The sequence below is a fragment of the Panicum hallii genome, chromosome 8 (genome assembly GCF_002211085.1).
Source record: "Panicum hallii strain FIL2 chromosome 8, PHallii_v3.1, whole genome shotgun sequence".
NCBI lineage: Eukaryota > Viridiplantae > Streptophyta > Magnoliopsida > Poales > Poaceae > Panicum > Panicum hallii.
Genome location: NC_038049.1, coordinates 687037 through 705053, shown reverse-complemented (window position 1 = coordinate 705053; position 18017 = coordinate 687037). Strand labels below are relative to the sequence as shown.

Here is an 18017-nt window from a genome sequence, read left to right as displayed (position 1 = left end):
TATGCACAATATTTTCTTAATCCTTCAACGTCTTCATTGCTCTCAGCCTGGCATATAAATGTCATTTGCTTATATCAAAGTTTGCTGTGCATGGATGAAACAAAGCATAGCTCTTGGACAGATTCTTACTTGCAGGGCTGCAAAAGGACATTAGTGCTTGTAAATTGTAATTGGTAGGAATAAGCTGGAAAGGAGTTCTACCATGTAGAACAAAATGAAGAAAGGATGATATAAAACAAAAATGCACGAAGAGAAAGTGCAGCGCCGTTAGGGGGAGTTGCAGAGGCAGCGACGCGTGTTAACGTTGAAGAATGCTCCTGCACCGTCGTTGTTTAATGCTATAAAATAAGGTGGTCAGAGTCTCCCAGCGCAGGCCGCCGAGTTCCCCCAAGAAACGTCTCCTCTCTCCCTCCCTCTTCATCAGTTCAGCGTCCTCCCTCCGCTTCTCTCCTTCACCATCCTTGCCATGGCTCTGGATTCTGTTCCTGCCTATCTCAGCGACTTGGGATCATCCCACAGGGCTGTCAGAACCCAGCAGCAAAGGATCAGGTACGCAGAAGCGCAGCTTCCTCGATTTCCCCCTGCTGCGCGAAATTTGCACGAATTTCAGTTTCATGGTGCCTTTTCTTCAATTTCTGTTCTGTAAAAAAAAAACACCAGGAAAGATGAGCGCACCTGGACCTCGGACACTTACGCGCCGTATGACGACGGGCACCAGTGGAGGAAGTACGGCGAGAAGAAGCTCTCAAACTCCAACTTCCCAAGGTTCATAGTCCCTCTTGCCTTCACCCCCCTTTTGCCATGCATTTTGTTCCCTGAATAAGCGTTTTTTTTTCAGTCCATGCATGCATGCACCCCCTTTGTGTGCAAAAACTTCTCTTACTGTTGTCATGATACAGTTGTCGCAAATGGTCAATTCAGTTATTACTAGATCTGGAGTGAATTTGTGTGGGACCTGTTACTGTGTGAACTGAGAGTGATTACCTCAAATATTTGGAATTTAGGAACACCTTTGCCTTGTTTTGACTGGAATAATTCATGGTTTTTAATAGATTTATGCTATCCTGCCTTCCAGTAATATAAATAAAGGTGAACTATACATGCTTCCTATCTTCTCTTGTGATTTTCTTCTTAAACGTAGCGTGTTCCGGTAGTTTCATGAGCACAAATCTTGAGCAGTCCAGTTTGGACCGTCTACTTCTTGGTAGTCCATTGAAGAAGCTCATGTGCTAACTTTATAAAATTGCAATTCACGAAGGGCCTGCTAACTTCGGATGGAGTTTGGAATACCATAGATTCACCAGTCTAAGTGGAGAACAAATCTTGCAGCAGACCTCTTCATGTAATTAAGCTCCAATCTTTACATTACCTGAAATAAAATCTAAAGTTGCCCACAAATAGAAAAAAATCTCTTGCTTTGGTCAATATATAGTCCTTTGTATGTTCAGTTTGTGGGCCAGATACTTTTTGAGCCCCAAATCACATTGCTTCTTAGCGCGCCTAACATTTGTAGTATATCAGGGGACAGATGACTCATCAAACTGCGCAGTTGTCTACTAATCACTCTGTGGTAGAATTGTCGGTGGACAGGTGTCGGCATACCCCTTGACTGGTTGAAAGAAAACAAATATTTATCAATTAAAAATTGCTTTATGTAATGACTACTGTACTAGGAAAATAACCCTTGCAGTGGCAATATTTTTCTTAATTGACAACTCAACTAGACAGACGAAAACTTGCAAAGTGTTGCTTCCAGTATGAATATACAATTCACAAGTTGGCCACCTTTATTACCTGTGATTGGCAACTCGTCTGAAATGTAATACTTCACTAGCAGGCTAAGTGTTCCTTCATTTGTTTAGCGCGCTTGCTCCCAAATCAAGTTTTCAGCTATTAGTATGCATGCCGACAGTCCCTGCTACCCTTTTTCTACTTCCTTAGATGGCGATTTGAATGTGGTGCAGACCCCATATGTCTCGTTAGCCCATTAAGAGCATGTTTAATAGGTGGCAGCAATTATTTCTTTTTCTAAAAGGCAGTGTATGTAGCAGAAGAAAAGGTCGTGAGAGTGTTTACTGATGCCGTTCCACCTAATTTAGGTAGACTGAATGTTGACAGAGGGGGAAGGACATGACTGATCTTCTATTTTCAGGTTCTATTACAGATGCACCTACAAGAACGACATGAAGTGCCCTGCCACAAAGCAAGTCCAACAGAAGGACACCAGCGATCCTCCATTGTTTTCCGTCACTTACTTCAACCATCACACCTGCAGCACCAGCTCTAATCCCATGGGAAGCACGAGAGATACTGCTGCACAATCATCCTCGAGGAAGGCGGTATCAATCTGCTTCAGCCCGCACACAGCCAGTGAGCAGCCCGCATTCTTGACATCCTCGGCGATGCCAGTGTCCCCGAACGTACATTCTTTCGGAGCTAATCAACAACCAGAGAGGAGCCCCTACGCAAGCCAGTTTCAGTGGACAGACGCATCGTCTCCTTCTACAAGTAACAGTCAGGTTCAGATGGAGGTTGACAGTTTTTCAGCAGCAAGCGCGTCGTCCAGCAGCAGGGTTGCTCTGCCGAGGACGTTGCTGCCGATCGGTCAGTCCAGATGCATCGAGTACTTCCATTTCTTGTGATGCTGTTCATGGAAGAAGAAGGCTATATATGCTGGGACCCAACCTACAGACAGATCCCCATATAGATATTACAGTCCTGTTGCTTACTTCTTTACATGCATACTCAAGCCACGTTTTTGTGCTTGAATGATGCGGAGAATGGTATTGGAGTTTCTTTTATTTGATAGTACGTGATACAGAAAAGGGTTGTTGAGGTAGCTTTATTTGTTTGTTTAGAGATGAGACTAGTATGTATGTCTCGAATTCCTGAATCCTGACAGCAGGGTCGCTTGGTCATTCTGCTACTACTGAAACACTGAACGTTTTATTAATGTGTCTTGAGTTTTAGAAGCAAGTTGGTTTCTCTATCAGGAGAAAATGCAGCTTAGTTTATGCCTGGATGTTGTTCAGTTCAAATTTTACATGAAAATTAGCAGGAGCGCTGCCATATCAAGAATTTGTTCAAAGTTGAAGTGGACCTGTTGCAAGCTGCAACATGACTTCACATCAAAGATTATTGAAATCCGTGCGACTGGTGCTGCCCTGGTGACTGACGTGTGGGCCTGTTGGACCCACGCCAGTGAGGGAGGGGTCAGTCCTGTGCAGTTCCGCTGCCTGCTTCCGTTTCGGTCGCCCCCCTCCTCCCGCTCCGCCGCCGCCGCGGCCGCGCCAGATGCGCCTCCTCGCCGCGGCGGCGAGGCAACCCAAAACACCGCACCCTCTTCTCGCCGCCCTCCACCGCCTCCTCTCGACGACCACCACCTCCTCCTCCTCCTACGACTACGATCCAACCGCGCAGTTCCTCCATCCCGACCACCGCCGCGTCCTCTCGCTGCCGGCGTCGCTCCGCCATGACGCCCTCCTCGCGCTCGCGTGCCTTCTCAAGACCTCCCCGCAATGCCACCTCGCGCTTCACGCCTTCAGCCCCCCACCTTCCTCTGGCTCTCCCTCCTCCACCTCACTCGCTGCTCGCTTCGCCGCCGCCTCCCGCCTCGCGGCGTCGGCGTCCGCGCTCCGCCCCTTCGCCGCGATCCTCCTCGCGGCGCTCCTCCCTGCCGCCTCCCCGGACCTCCTTTCCTGGTCGTCCTCCTACGGGAGCACCGGCGGAAGCGCTCGCGTGCGGTACGCCGCGCTCCGGCTCGCGCTCCACGCGTTCCTCGCCGCGGGTATGGCAGCCGAGGCGCTCCACGTCCTCGCGCGCGTCCGCAGCTCCGGGAATACGCCCAGCCTCTCCGCTCTGGCCGCATTGCTGCGCCTTCTATTCCGCAGCGGTGAGGTCCGCTCTGCCTGGAACATGTTCGAGGAAATGGCCACGAGGGGCCCGCGCCCGAGCTTGGCCATATTCAACGCCATGATCCTCGGGTTCTGCCACAGGGGGATGCTGCGCATTGGCTCGGGGCTGCTTGGAGTCATGGAAAAGAAGTTCGGTATCATCCCGGACCTTGTCAGCTATAACATCCTCATCAAGGGGCATTGTGTGTTTGGGTGGTCAGGGGACGCCTTCAAGCTGTTTGAGGAAATGCGCAGTTCAGGATGTGAGCCGACAGTCGTGACGTATAACATACTGGTGGATGTTCTGTGCCATGAGGGGAGGATGGCGGAAGCGAGGAGGCTGTTCGATGAGATGGCAAAGGTGGGGATCAAAGAAAATACAATAACCTTCAATGTCTTGATAGATGGATACGCAAAGACTGGACGGATGGATAAGGCCAGCGCAGCCTATAGGGAGATGAAAGTGAGAGGATTAGTGCCAGATTCCTGCACCTTCAACATTCTTGCTGCTGGAGCGTACAAGTTTGGGCATGCTGCCCAGTTAGTCCATGATCGTGAAATGTTTGCTTCACACTTGCCGGCTGATGGGTTGGATGTGTTGGTCTGTAGGCTTTGTTGGGATGACCGATTGGATGATGCCTGGGAGCTTCTGCGCGGTGCTATTGAGCAGGGTGTTCCAGTTAGTGTTGCTGGATTTAATGCATTGATCGCTGCTTATAGCAAGGAGGGACTCCATGAAGCAGCGTTTGAACTATACAGAATTATGAATGAGGTAGGGCTGGCACCGTCAACGCATACTTTTAATTACTTGATAATGGGGCTGTGCAATCAAGGAAGGCTTGATGAGGGGCAGCTAATTTTAGAACACATGGTTAGCAAGGGATATTGTCTAAGCACATCATTTACTATCTACTTGGATGCATCCTTCAGAGAGGGCGATGCAGTCCGCGCTTTGAAATGTTGGGGTGATATGGAAAAAATTGGTCTACAGCCTGATTTTATTGCCTTCTCAGCATATGTCAATGGCCTATGCCGTTTAGATTATGTGAATGAGGCCTATCAGGCATTTGCTGAGATGACAACAAGAGGACTTGAACCGAATAATATTACTTACAACTCCATCATATCTGCATTTTGTCGGGCAGGCAATATGGCTGAAGCTTTGAAGTTACAGCAGAAGATGAGGCAGAGTGGCCTTGTTCCTGATGTTTACACAAGCAACATTCTAATCGACGGTTTTTGCAGACAAGGAAACTTGAAGATGGTGGACAGCCTTTTATTGGACATGTGCAGTAATGGTCTAATCCCAGACACAGTGACGTACAATACTATAATCAATGCGTATTGCAGGGCTCAGGATATGAATGGTGCTATGAGTTTCATGAATAAGATGTTTGCAGCTGGTTGTGAACCGGATATTTTCACATATAATATTTGGATGCATAGCCTCTGCAGCAACCATATGTTGAACCAAGCAGGGAAGGTGTTAGATGAGCTTGTTACAAGGGGTTGTCCTCCTAATTCAGTTACATACAATACATTGATGGATGGCATTTGCAGTGATGTTCTTGATCGAGCTATGATACTGACTGGCAGGCTGATTAAGATGGCTTTTCAACCAAACACTATCACACTTAATGTTTTCCTTTCTCATTTCTGCAAGCAAGGATTTGGAAAGAGAGCCCTTATGTGGGCTGAGAAGCTCAGGGAAGATTCTTTTGTTTTTGATGATGCTACTAGAAATATAATTGACTGGGCACAAAGGGAAATGGAGAACGATCCCCAGGTTAACAATGAGGACATAGATAGGTGCCTGTTTCTCGAGTTCTTGATGTTCAGGACATATGAGACTATGCACAATAACAGATACTCAAAGGCTGGACATGTGCCTGCGGATAAAGGTTTTGATCCTGCTAGCAGCAACATGATCAAAATTTTGGATACTGGTTGATAAATGAATTTTATAAGCACATCAGGTTCTATCACAGATGCACTTAGAGGAACCACATGATCAGTGCCCTGCCGCAAAGCAAGTGCAACAGAAGGACACCAGCGATCTACCATTGTTTTCTGTGAGTTGCTTGAACCATCACACCTGCAGCACCAGCTCAAATCCCATTGGCAGCACTAGAGATATTGCGGCGTAATCATCCTCAAGGAAGGCAGTATCAATCTGCTTCAGCCCGCACACAGCTATTGAGCAGGCCACATTCTTGATATCCTCAGCTATGCCACAGTCCCCGAACATAAATTCTTTCAGAGCCAGTCAACAACCAGAGAGAAGCCCCTCCCCCATTCAAGACAGTTTCAGTGGACAGACACGTCAACTCCTACAAGTAACAGTCCAGTTAACTGGTTATGATGGAGGTTGACAGTTTTTCAGCAGCAAGCGAGCAGTCTAGAAGCAAGGATGCTCTGCTGAGAACATTGTTGCTGGTCAGTCAATCGATATGCATCAAGTACTTCCATTTTTTGTGATAATTTCGAGGGGGAAGAAGCATATATGATGGGACGCTTTTGGTGCCTGTTGAAGTGCCGAGTGGAGTTTGTAACTGCCTGCTGGAGTAGGAGGCGACATTGGTGTCTCTGGCCTCAACTACTGGGACCCAACCTACTGAGCCCCATTGATCGATAGAGAGATTACCTGAGTTGGTTGTTTACATTCGCATTCAAGCAAGCCACATTTGTGCTGAATGACGTGAGGAAAGGGATTGGAGTTCCTTGCTAGACCAAAAAGAATGTGTAATGAAGGCAGCACAATTTATTTGTTGTACAGACAATGTGTCGAAAGCATGGCAGCATATTTGCCTGGTCATTCTGATAATGCCCAACTGCTGTTAGTCTGTTACGTAGATTTTTCTCTCATGAGATATGCTAGAAACAGTTTGGCTTTGGTATGCCTCAAGAGGTATGTATGTTCCTTCTATGTGTGGTGTTGGAATGTGTGAATCAGTAGTTTCCTTGAGCATATAGATACATCGGCAAGTAGAGTAGTAAATACATGGGTTGCTTTCAGGACACCCGACATCAAATTAATACTAGGTAGGTTATAAGAAATGCCGTACCCTACCCGATAAGTCGTTTATTCTGTTATTTTCACGCTTTATTGCAATTTGTTGACCAAAAGCTAGCTAGCCATGCGTATATTATTAGCAGCTTTATTTTCTGAAAGACCCGGAATGATTCAGACGTTAACGTTAATTAATAATTAGAAAGCAGAGTGGGATCGATCGCAGGTTTCCATCAGGAGACCACGCTTGCTTTCATGTGGTTCTACTTCCTTCGTCATGTAATGTAAGGTATTCTAGCAATTCTAAGATAAATTAAAAGAGAGAATAAAATACGCATGTACCACTATTTAATATTTTGTTTAGTTGTTATTTTGCTGATTTCATAGCTGGTCAGAAATAATTAGTTTTTAAAACATTCTAGGGTACTTTATATTTGCGTACAAATTTTGAACCCTTCGATGTCTTATGTTTCAGGATGGATGGAGCATCGCTCTCATTGAGTATGTATACCGTATGTATGCGTGTATATATATATACTTGAACCCAAGCTAGTCGTCTATCCTAGATTAATTATTCGCTAATGCAGGACGACGGCCACTCTCACTTTCTCATGTGAACGCACACTGCGGCACGATCCAAGGACACGTGCGCACGCACTAGCAGTACGTAGTGTGCTTGCTATCGAGCAACCCTACTTGGTTTGTTTTTTTTTCTTTTTCTCCCACTAGCTAGCAATAAATATCTTGGTCGAGCTGATCTGCTAGCTGAAAGTTTCCATCAGATTAAAGGAATGAAGAAACTAGAGCAAGCTAGCTTCATTATTAGTTACTCATCAAAGCAAACGCAAGCTTGTTGGACTGGAAAACGTACTCAAACTAATACAACAGTTAATGAGGAAACGGAACGACAGGAGATTTCAAGGTAGTTTAATCACTTGCTCTCGCAGTGCCACCCTAGTTAATTGATAGGGGAGTGGGTCAAGATGAAGTGACAAACGTAGGGCTCACAATGCAAATAATATATCCTTAAACATCATGCCTGCAGTTTCCGGAGGGAACAAAATCAAAAGCAAAATAAAGCAGTAGTAAAGATAAAAGTTACACGCGCTATTATCATATATGTATGCTCTGCGTGTGGAAAGACAAGTGCACAACAGACACAAGTGCATGATGAAAGAACGGGGAAAATCTAGCGAGGATCCTGCAGTATGTGGGCCTGGGGCGTCACGTGCGTGGTCGCCCTTGGACTAGCTACCTCATTACATCGATCGTCAACAACATTTATATATATTGGTCGCTCTTTCTCTTATTAATTACGTTGGCATGCATGACGTGCTTACCCTAACGTCGGCATTACATTCCCAAAATTGCTTAATTAAAAATTGAGTGCTAAACTTTAGCACATATTAGCACTCATACACATGCTAAATTTTTTAAAGTCTTGCCTAAAGTTTAACTCACCCTATTAGCACTAACGTTTGGATGAGCTAGTGCTAAAATTTATTAGCACTTGGATCCAAACAGAACCTAAGCACAGTATATCTCTGTTGCTGCCAACAATTACTACTGTACGAGAGAGACCAACAAGCAAAAGCAAAAAGAAAAACAAACAAACAAGAGAAGCATTTTGTTTGTGTGTGGAAACAACAGAGGCCTAAGTTTTATATTTATGTAGCTTGGTGATGAATACATTATAATAAGAATACCCTAGAGGACAATCTAGTGCACATATATTAAAAATTATAGGGTTAATTCCATTGTACACCATTTAATTATCATCAAACTATATTTTTCAACCTTCAACTCTAACCCAAACATTCTACACCCTTTAACCCTTTATTGGACACATTACACCACTGCACCCATGGGAGTCGAAGGCGGTTTTAATCCTGCACGCGTGACAGTGTTTTGCCATGTGGATTTATTTTTGGACGATTTAGCAGGCCCATCAACAACAAGTTCGTGAAATAAATATAAACATATAATGGCCCCACTCATCATTCTCTCCTACCCTTCATCTTGTTCCCCATGGGTTGAATTTTATTTCTTTTTTAAGATAAAAAATAATTGTTTTTCCCTATTGGACTAATCACCGGAAGAATTTGGTAGAGGGGAAGAGAAGATAGCGCGGTTAGGAAGATGGAGGATTGCTGTAATATGCTGGTGTAACAAATAGCATATGCGAGCGTAGAGATGTAAGGTGAGGACTAAACGTGACTAAAGTTCCAAACAAACGGACCAAAATTAAGGGCAAGCCCTCTCAACTCCTCCTTTGGGAGCTAATGGGACTAAATCGTTTTTAGTCATTTTATTTGGAACTTTAGTACCTATAAACTGACTAAACTTCAGTGAGTTTGTTTTAGTCACCGGGAACCCAAACAGGTCCACAGGCAGGCACTGCACGTACCAATCATCATTATAATCGCTAGCTACTCGATTGTTGCTAAATAATTAATTCCTGCAACCTGTTGTGGTCAGACACGATAGATGTAGGTGTATTCTTAAGCTTGTACTACAACGTACAACACGTGTTTGATTATACTAATCTAGCCTGTGCAACAGTATATATTAATGTCATAGCAGGGCGCAAGTTTGTTAATGATGGCGAGTTGTATTAGCCCGAGCTAACTAGCTAGCGGCTTATATATTACATGTGCTAGCTAGCTTCGAATGATCTGAAACCTGACCATGTACCCTAATTTAGTTTGATTAACTGGTATATAATATAGCTAGTATATTGTTGTTGATGATAGGGAGCACGCGGCAGCAGTTCATCTGACTCTGACTCCCTGCAGCTCGCTTGTCCGCATGCATGCGCAGGGGTTGGCCGGCTTGGCATGCGCACACTTGTAACATTGGTTCGTTTCTGCGGTTCAGATTTTGCTTTCTCCTCCCCTTGACTGCGTATACGCGTCGTCAACTCTGTCTTGTTCGACGACTGAACGAACTCTAGTGCTAACTAACGCAGGATATATAGGAAAGAAAGTAAGAAAAGGCAGGTTCTTGATACCAAGGAGATCTTCTTAACTTGGGTTCTTATAGTACTAATAGTGTACAGTGAGCTCGATCACCTGCTCCTGGACCTGCAGCTGTTTGCTCCCGTCTGGTCTCTTCTTTACTGGTCAACTGAAAGTTAGACCGTGCCGCGCGCTCGCATATATATATAACCACGCAGGCGTCGAGCTCGGTATCGATCATCACTTGCTACCACAATGGATTGTTGTGTGGCGGCGGATCGTGAGCACGCGGTGGAGGTGGTGGCGCAGGTTTACGAGCGCATCAAGATCCAGCAGCCCCTCCTCCTCGTCCACTGCTCCTCGCTGCCGCCGTCGGCCACCACCCAGCTGGCCCAGAGCCTCCTCAGCGAGGCGCTGCGAGCACTCAACGTCGCCCTCTCCGTCATGAACCAGCAACCTTCTCCTGCTCCAGCGACACCAACAAGCGTCGTCGTCAAAGCCGAGCGTCAACTACTCTCATCATCATCGCCCAGCCATGGAGCAGCACCCGATCCCGGCGAAGCAATACCGAGCACGGCCAGAAGAGGCAAGAGAAGAAGGTTCGTACGAATTTGATAAGCTAGCAGGCCATCGAGTGTCGTTGCCATGTTTAATCGTTTATTAATACACTCTTCTCTCTATCCTTCTCTTTCTGCAATTACTAATTGATTGATCCGTTCCAACAACGATTGCAGAACAACAGTGGAAGCAGGCGGGAAAACCTCATCATGGGCAGGCTTGACCTCTGTGCCTTACGAGGACGGCTACGAGTGGAGAAAATACGGCGAGAAGAAGATCAACGGCACCAGCTTCACAAGGAGCTACTTCAGGTGCACCTACAAGGATGACACTGGCTGCCTCGCCACAAAGCACGTCCAGCAGAAGGACAGCAGCGACCCTCCCGTGTTCCAGGTCACCTACAACAACAAGCACACCTGCAACAATAGCTGCACAACCACAGCTGCCAACAGCAGCGAGAAAGTGATCAGCATCAATCCTCTAATAATAAATGGTCATCATCGTGCTGCCGTGAATAATGTCAAGCAAGAAGAACCACCACCAGTGCTGCCTCCTCTTGTCGAGGCTTCCTCCGCCCTTGCTTTCGATCAATCATTTCCTATCGGTATGCAGCAGCTGCAGCAGCAGCCCTGCGGTACCGCAAGAGATTATCATGGGCGCCATACGCCGTCGACCACAAGTTCATGCATCTCCGGCGACTCCTGCTGCGATGGATATTATTCTGCAGGAGGAGACATGGCGCCGCAGATGGCAGCAGAGGAAGCATCACCTGGAGAAGATTTTCTCCACGATCTGGAGCTTTTCCTCCTGTGCGACAGCTTCAAGGACTATTAATAACTAGCTAAAATCTTAGCTAGAAAAAAAAGTAGTTTTTTTTATGAAACCTAGTATATACTACCTTTTCCGTTTTTAGATAATATGTGTGGTTGCGTAAAGGAATTGCTGCTACAAAGAAAATTGAAGTAGTCATACTCATGTGTGTGCATCGCGTGTGGAAAACAAGTGCTGACCGATGATGAAAGGACAAAGAAGGACAGGGCCAAGCGAGCAAATCTAGTGAAGGATCCGCGAAACCTCTGATTGGAGTTGCAACTTTGACCGCGCGTAAGCATGACAAACACCATCCTATGTCAGAGTCGAGCGTCACTCCTGAATCCTGACGTCGGTCGAAATTGCAATTTTATTTGTACCATTAATACGTGTCAAATTCATGTATGACCTTCTAATATTGAAGTAGCAATAATTGAAGATTTTGACTAACAGGACATTAACCACACAGTAAGCTATGGATGCGTGTGTGAGTGTGGACGCAAGTGGCAAATAGATCTATCGATGGGACCTTCATTCAATTCCGTCGTATATATAGTTTCAGTGTTTCGCACCGAATTAATATGCATATATATGGAATGCAATTAGCGTCAGTCAGTGGACTATACATCATGAGATACACATACATAAAAGTAGCTACAAACGCATATAAAATAGATTTCTCATATATATATATATATATATATATATATATATATATGTTAGATCCGGACACACGGGACCGTGCACGTGGCGTAATTTTCCTAGGATACGGGATGGGACATAGCCCACACCCTACATCTATTGTAGCTACTCGTAGTATAGTAGGACTACTCATACAGTAGTAAAACTAGTCGGACATAGTAGGAAACTACCCGAGAAGTATTCGGGTAGAACTGCTGGGCTTATACCCAACTAGAACTTCCATGTAAACATATCCCCCCAGACTATATGAGGGAGGACAGGGACCCTTCCAAATAGGAGATCATCTGATCACCATCTAAGAGAATACAAACCACACAGGACGTAGGGTATTACGCTCTCGGCGGCCCGAACTTGTCTAAATCTTATGTTCCTTGCACCTTCGAGTTTCTAATCTCAGCAACACCCTACCTACAAACTCACTACCTCGGAGGTATCTCTTGGTGGCGTGGCGGTAAAACACCGACAGCTGGCGCGCCAGGTAGGTGTGTTCATCGAGCATCCATTGGAGAACTCGATGATATCTTTCAACTTCACCGACGCCATACTCAACAAGGGCACAACCTTCATCTTTGGCTCCTAAATCTGCGTCGCCAATGGCTTGGATGGCTTCAACAACCATCTAGTCAACTCCAGGGAGCCGGAGGCCTCTACATCAACTCGAAGCAGCGATCTCGACGAGTTCATCGACAATCTCGACGAGCTGCTGCTCTCCAATCTGGCCCTGCAGATCGAAAAGATGTCCGTTTTCGATGCGACTTCCACTCGTGATGCACCAGAACTAGTCGGATCGGACTCAAACCAATTTGAGGGGACTTAGATCTGCTGCTCAAGCTCAAGGACGTGAGAGCCACCGCTTGCCGCGAGGGGAGGGGGCCATTTTTGACAACTACTCAGACTCCAACGAAGAGTACTCGTCGCTTAGTACTACACCTTCAAGCCAGAGCCGAGAAGGACTCGGAGACGAGGGAGCCACCGCCCGTCGGGAGGCCCCCGCTCTTGAAAACCACTTGCAACCCAATGGCTACCCCGAATCGTTTTTGGGCAACCATCTGGGTTTAACCATAACATCTACGCTGCAAGGCCGTTTCATGTACTGGAAGGGCTTTGAGCCCTCTGAACTACTCGACTACGAGTCCCGCCTTGTGGCCTTCACATAGGAACTGCCCTTCCAGGAGGGGGAAACCTTTCTCTCCCATCGCGGAAGAGGGAGACAGTAGCACAGAGCTACTCAAGTACAACCATACGGCTAATAACTTGCCGGATCATTAAGTCTACATGGCCTCCCTTCGCAATATGGACAACAACGAGCTGGGTCCCGAGTACGACAATGAGCAACTCGCGGACGTCTCCACCGATGAGCCCACAGCTGATGCCCCTAGGATGAGAACGAGGAGCACCGAAGGATCCGGCGGGTGAAGAACACCAAGCGCGCCCAGCGTAGGCGGAACGCGAAAAATCACGCTCGTAATCCTATGTACCAAAGGAACCCGACCGAGAGGTCTTTATAATTGAGGTCGACTAGAGGGCGACCTTCATCGACTACATCCAGGAGCACAAACTATACCCCCGGCGTCGACCCAAAAAGCGCTGAAGCTACTCGAATCCTAAGGCGCAGTAAAGGGTATGTTCTAGTCGGGGGTAACCTGTACAAGCGTGGATCAGCGTCAGGCATACTCATGAAGTGTGTCCGCACGGAGTAGGGCAAAGAGATACTCCAAGAGATTCATGAAGGCGTGTGCAGGAACCACGCGGCTTCTCGCACACTAGTCGACAAGGCTTTTAGATCTGGTTTCTACTGGTCGACTGCTTTGGCAGATGCTGAAGCATTCGTTCGCCGGTGTACAAACTTCCAGTTCTTCAGCAAACAACCCCATATTTTGGCTCACAACCTTCATGGCCGTTTGTACACCTTCATAGCCATTTGCATGCTGGGGTCTGGATATGATAGGGTCCTTGACTACTGCTCCGGGTGGTTTTACACACGTGTTGGTGGCCATAGAAAAGTTTACCAAGTGGATCGAGTACAAGCCAATCACAACACTCTCTGCAAATTGAGTGGTCACCTTCATCTGCGATATCCTACACCATTTTGGCTTCCCCAACATCATCATTATGGACCTGGAATCCAATTTCCACTCACATCAGTGATTTCTATGAACATAGTTCAATTGAAGTCAAATACGTTTCAGTGGTTCACCTGCGGGCCAACGGCTAGGTTGAGCGTGGCAACGGCTTGATTCTTGATTGATTTAAGAAAAGACTCTATGACGAGAACATCAAAAAGGACGGTAAGTGGATTGACGAGATCTCATCAGTAGTTTGGAGGCTTTGCACACAACCAACCAAAGCCACAGGACAGTCACCTTTCTTTCTCGTATACGGGTCTGAAGCTATATTACCAGCTGACGTGATGTGGAAGTCTCCTCGTCTGGAGATGTTTGAAGAAGGCAAGGCTGACACCGCAAGACATTTCGAGCTCGACTCAATTGAGTAAATCAGTGATGCAACGTCTTGTTCCAATCGACCCGTTACTTACTAGGAGTCCGTCGTTATCACGACTGGAACGTTCAACGACGCTCTTTCAATGTTGAAGATATGGTTCTTCGACAAATCCAGGATAACACTGGGTTATACAAGCTTAACTCGCGATGGGAAGGGCCCTTTGTTGTGCATAAGGTTGTTACAGGATCTAGGTCGTATCGCTTATAGTACCATGATGGCCAAGAGATTTCTAATTCCTGGAATATCGAGCATTTACGTCATTTTTATCCTTAATCAATCAAGACATCTTCTGACGGTACCTAGAGACCAATACTTCCATTATAATTACGTTTTACTGGTTCACGACTGGTATTACGTGCAAGTTTGCTGAAGGGACCTCGCTCCCATACTTCCAGTAACAGATTTAGCAGTTTCGACTAGTATCCTATATTACTGAAGATGCCTGGCGCTCATACTTCCGATATAACCCCATTTTACTGGTTTACGATTGGTATTACGCGTAAGTTTGCTGAAGGGGCCTAGTTCCCATACTTCCAGTAACATATTATTAGTTTCCGACTAGTATCCTATGTTACTGAAGGGGTCTCGCGCTCATATTTCCAGTACAACTCCGTTTTACTGGTTTACGACTGGTATTACGCGCAAGTTTACTTAAGTGGCCTCGCTCCCACATACTTTCAGGTAACAGATTACTAGTTTTCGACTAGTATCTTATGTTACTGAAGGGGACTCGCGCTCATACTTCCAGAATAACTCCATTTTACTGGTTTACGACTAGTATTGCGCGCAAATTGCTGAAGGATCCTCGCTCCCATACTTTCAGTAATAGATTATTAGTTGGAGACTAGTATCTTATGTTATGTTACTGAAGAGACCTTGATCCCATCGCAAAGGGTTTACTAGTTTACGACTAGTTCTACACCTGTTCGACTACTTCAACTACTCGTCTCGCCTACAACTCTAGTTGGAATCGATTCCGACTAGACGGCTCCATCGATTGTTCAAAATCCAGCAGCTACTTGGCCGATGCCTGGGCTCGGGGGCTGGCGCCACCGACTGCCAGGTATATTCTATGCTACTCATCTGGCTCCTTGGTTCGGGGGGCTGGATGTGAAAAGGCACTCAGTATGCTTTCAGGGGCAGCTCTCAGGTTTTAACACTGGACGCTGTAAAACTACTCGAAAGTACCCGTTCAAGAGGCTTTTGAAGATTTATCTTGGGTAGATGATCGTTAACCATTATTTTAGGGATTTTATTCCGAAATAAGTTATATTTTTAGAATATTACCTAGAGGTCTTATTTAGTTATTGACTCAGGGAACAAGATTTGATTTAAGAGGTAATTTTGGGTGTTTTTTGGAGAAGTTATTTGCTTAATTAATTTTTTAGAGAATTCTTCCCGAAAAAGAGGTTTTCGAATTTACTGAACCGACTTGCCCATCTTAACCATCAAATCGTTACTGTCACATATTTCATGCCACGATTCTTTGGATCTTTTATTCCAAACCTTAGGATTTGGATTTAAGACTCGGGAGCTGCGGGACACGTGTCATCAGCGAGTTAGTTTTCAAATCTGTTGAAAGTTAAGGATAGAAGACTCAAGATTAAATTAACCCTCAACCTAATTCTAAGAGTCAACCTAAGGCTCGTGGGCTACTCCATATGGAGTGCGAGTTTAATCTCACACTATATAAAAGAAGACTTGACAACTACTCGGGGCATGAGCACCTCATAGCCTCGATGCAACTAAAGAAGTAGTCGAAAAACACATTCAAGATGAAGTTCGGGAGAACTCGAAGATATCTTCAGAAGTACTTGAACGCCTATAGTACTCGACTATGAAGAGCTCGGGGGCTTGTCAGACCCGGGCACATGGGACTGTGCATGTGGCGTAATTTTCTTAGGATACGGGATGGGACATGGCTCACACCCTACATCTGTTGCAGCTACTCGTAGTGTAGTAGGACTACTTATACAGTAGTAAAACTAGTCGGATATAATAGGAAATTATCTGAGAAGTACTCGTGTAGGACTCTTAGGCTTATACCCGACTAGAACCTTCATGTAAATCTGTCCCCCCAGACTATATAAGGGCGGATAGGGATTCTCTCCAAATAGGAGATCACCCAATCAACATCTAAAGGAATACAAACCACACATGACGTCGGGTATTACGCTCTCAGCGGCCCGAACCTGTCTAAATCTTGTGTTCCTTGTATCTTCGAGTTTCTGATCTCAGCGACACCCTACCTATAAACCCACTACCTCGGGAGTATCCATCAGTGGAGCGTAGCGGTAAAACACCGACAATACACACACATAAACCCGCCCATGTTGCTTTCAGTAGTCATCCACACTACAAAAGGGGACAGTGTATTAATTATTAGCTTATACATGTTGAGATCCTGTGCGATGACAATTGAGTCCTGCAGTTCTTTTCTTTTATATACCTGCCAGTTGAAAGTTGATTATTCAGTTGGAAGTAATGCTAGCTGGTTTCAAGAACACCAATACATGCATGAGCGGTGTTGTGCATTATATTATATTAAACGACCGATCATTGTACACTACACCTACACTTGCACAACAGAGAAACAAATTATCAGTTTCCAAGACATATACACGTACGTGCCAATATGAGATAAAATTCATGTAAACATACAATCAGCTATTCCCTTTTTGGTTTCTCACTATCTGCTGATAAGTAATTGGCATGTAATTAAAGGATCGTTTTGTATCTTTGTTTTCACTCTCACTCTTCCTTCGAAAAAAGGTCTTGTTTGGTAGAGCTTTGCTCCCATACAGAAGAAGCATCGATCGATCCAATGTTCTGTATATATATATTTATTTGGGCTTCATGAACTTGGGATCCAACAGATCAATTAGCTTATTTCGATTGAAGGAAGGGCCCAAAACTGCGCCTGCCAGGCCTCATTGCTTTTAATACGGCCCAAGCATAACACGTGCCACCAATGATTTTAATCAATTATTTCGTAAGAGTTTGCATAAGCATATATCCAATTCCCCCTAGAAAAAGCATTTCACAAGGGCGCTAGCATTGGACGCCTTAATCACCATCTGTATATAACCTCGAGTCTTCCACCGTCATTTGATCTAAGTAACAATCATCCAGCAAAAAATCCCACTACAACATAAGGCTATATTTCATGCAATATCATCCTACTCTTACTTGGTGACTTATCTCGATAACCGGGTGAGGATCACATAAAAACTCCATTTCTTAACCAATCCCACATGAAAAATTGCAAGAACCATATCCTGGTTTAAAATCAAAGTTTTCTCTAAAATCCTCATCTCGATGCCACAAATCTCTAGATATTTATCCTAAAATAATACAGCAACATTGAAAAACAGTAACCAGAACATAAGAAATCTGAAAAGTGCAATTAAGCGAACACATATCAAGAGATGCAACATATTTTCTCATATGCAATACTGATAGAATTCTCGGATGCAATACTGCTAGAAGCTTGGCGCAACAACTAAAATCAACCCTTGCAATAGATATGTTGAGCATCTAGAAACACATCAGCGCAACACCAAAAAAAAATGAATTACCACATCT

The 18017-nt window shown here is 45.3% G+C and overlaps 3 protein-coding genes across 4 annotated transcripts; all 3 read left to right on the top strand.

Annotated features, from left to right (window-relative positions):
- Window positions 1-359: 359 nt before the first annotated feature.
- On the top strand, window positions 360-2929 carry LOC112902933 (probable WRKY transcription factor 46). 2 transcript variants are annotated; one of them, XM_025972131.1, is made up of 3 exons: window positions 360-549; window positions 661-765; window positions 2165-2929. In XM_025972131.1, the coding sequence occupies exons 1-3, from the start codon at window positions 467-469 to the stop codon at window positions 2640-2642; spliced, it is 666 nt and encodes a 221-aa protein (XP_025827916.1). In that variant the 5' UTR covers window positions 360-466; the 3' UTR covers window positions 2643-2929. The 2 variants fall into 2 exon arrangements, with proteins under 2 accessions (XP_025827916.1, XP_025827915.1); XM_025972130.1 differs by having other exon boundaries at window positions 361-549; window positions 2153-2929.
- Window positions 2772-5844, top strand: LOC112902524 (pentatricopeptide repeat-containing protein At1g63130, mitochondrial-like). The gene is made up of 2 exons (XM_025971645.1): window positions 2772-2783; window positions 3421-5844. Exons 1-2 carry the CDS (start codon window positions 2772-2774, stop codon window positions 5842-5844), a joined length of 2436 nt encoding a protein of 811 aa, XP_025827430.1.
- A 4220-nt stretch (window positions 5845-10064) lies between these two features.
- LOC112902931 (WRKY transcription factor 55-like) lies at window positions 10065-11393 on the top strand. Its single transcript, XM_025972126.1, has 2 exons — window positions 10065-10459; window positions 10595-11393. Exons 1-2 carry the CDS (start codon window positions 10116-10118, stop codon window positions 11250-11252), a joined length of 1002 nt encoding a protein of 333 aa, XP_025827911.1. The 5' UTR covers window positions 10065-10115; the 3' UTR covers window positions 11253-11393.
- Window positions 11394-18017: the final 6624 nt, after the last annotated feature.

Bases quoted from the DNA above. Each gene is read 5' to 3' on its own strand.
- LOC112902933 (XM_025972130.1), top strand. From the start codon at position 467: ATGGCTCTGGATTCTGTTCCTGCCTATCTCAGCGACTTGGGATCATCC. The intron at 550-660 runs GTACGCAGAAGC...AAAAAACACCAG, and splicing joins ACCCAGCAGCAAAGGATCAG to GAAAGATGAGCGCACCTGGA. The intron at 766-2,152 runs GTTCATAGTCCC...TTCTATTTTCAG, and splicing joins TCAAACTCCAACTTCCCAAG to GTTCTATTACAGATGCACCT.
- LOC112902931 (XM_025972126.1), top strand. From the start codon at position 10,116: ATGGATTGTTGTGTGGCGGCGGATCGTGAGCACGCGGTGGAGGTGGTG. The intron at 10,460-10,594 runs GTTCGTACGAAT...CAACGATTGCAG, and splicing joins AGAAGAGGCAAGAGAAGAAG to AACAACAGTGGAAGCAGGCG.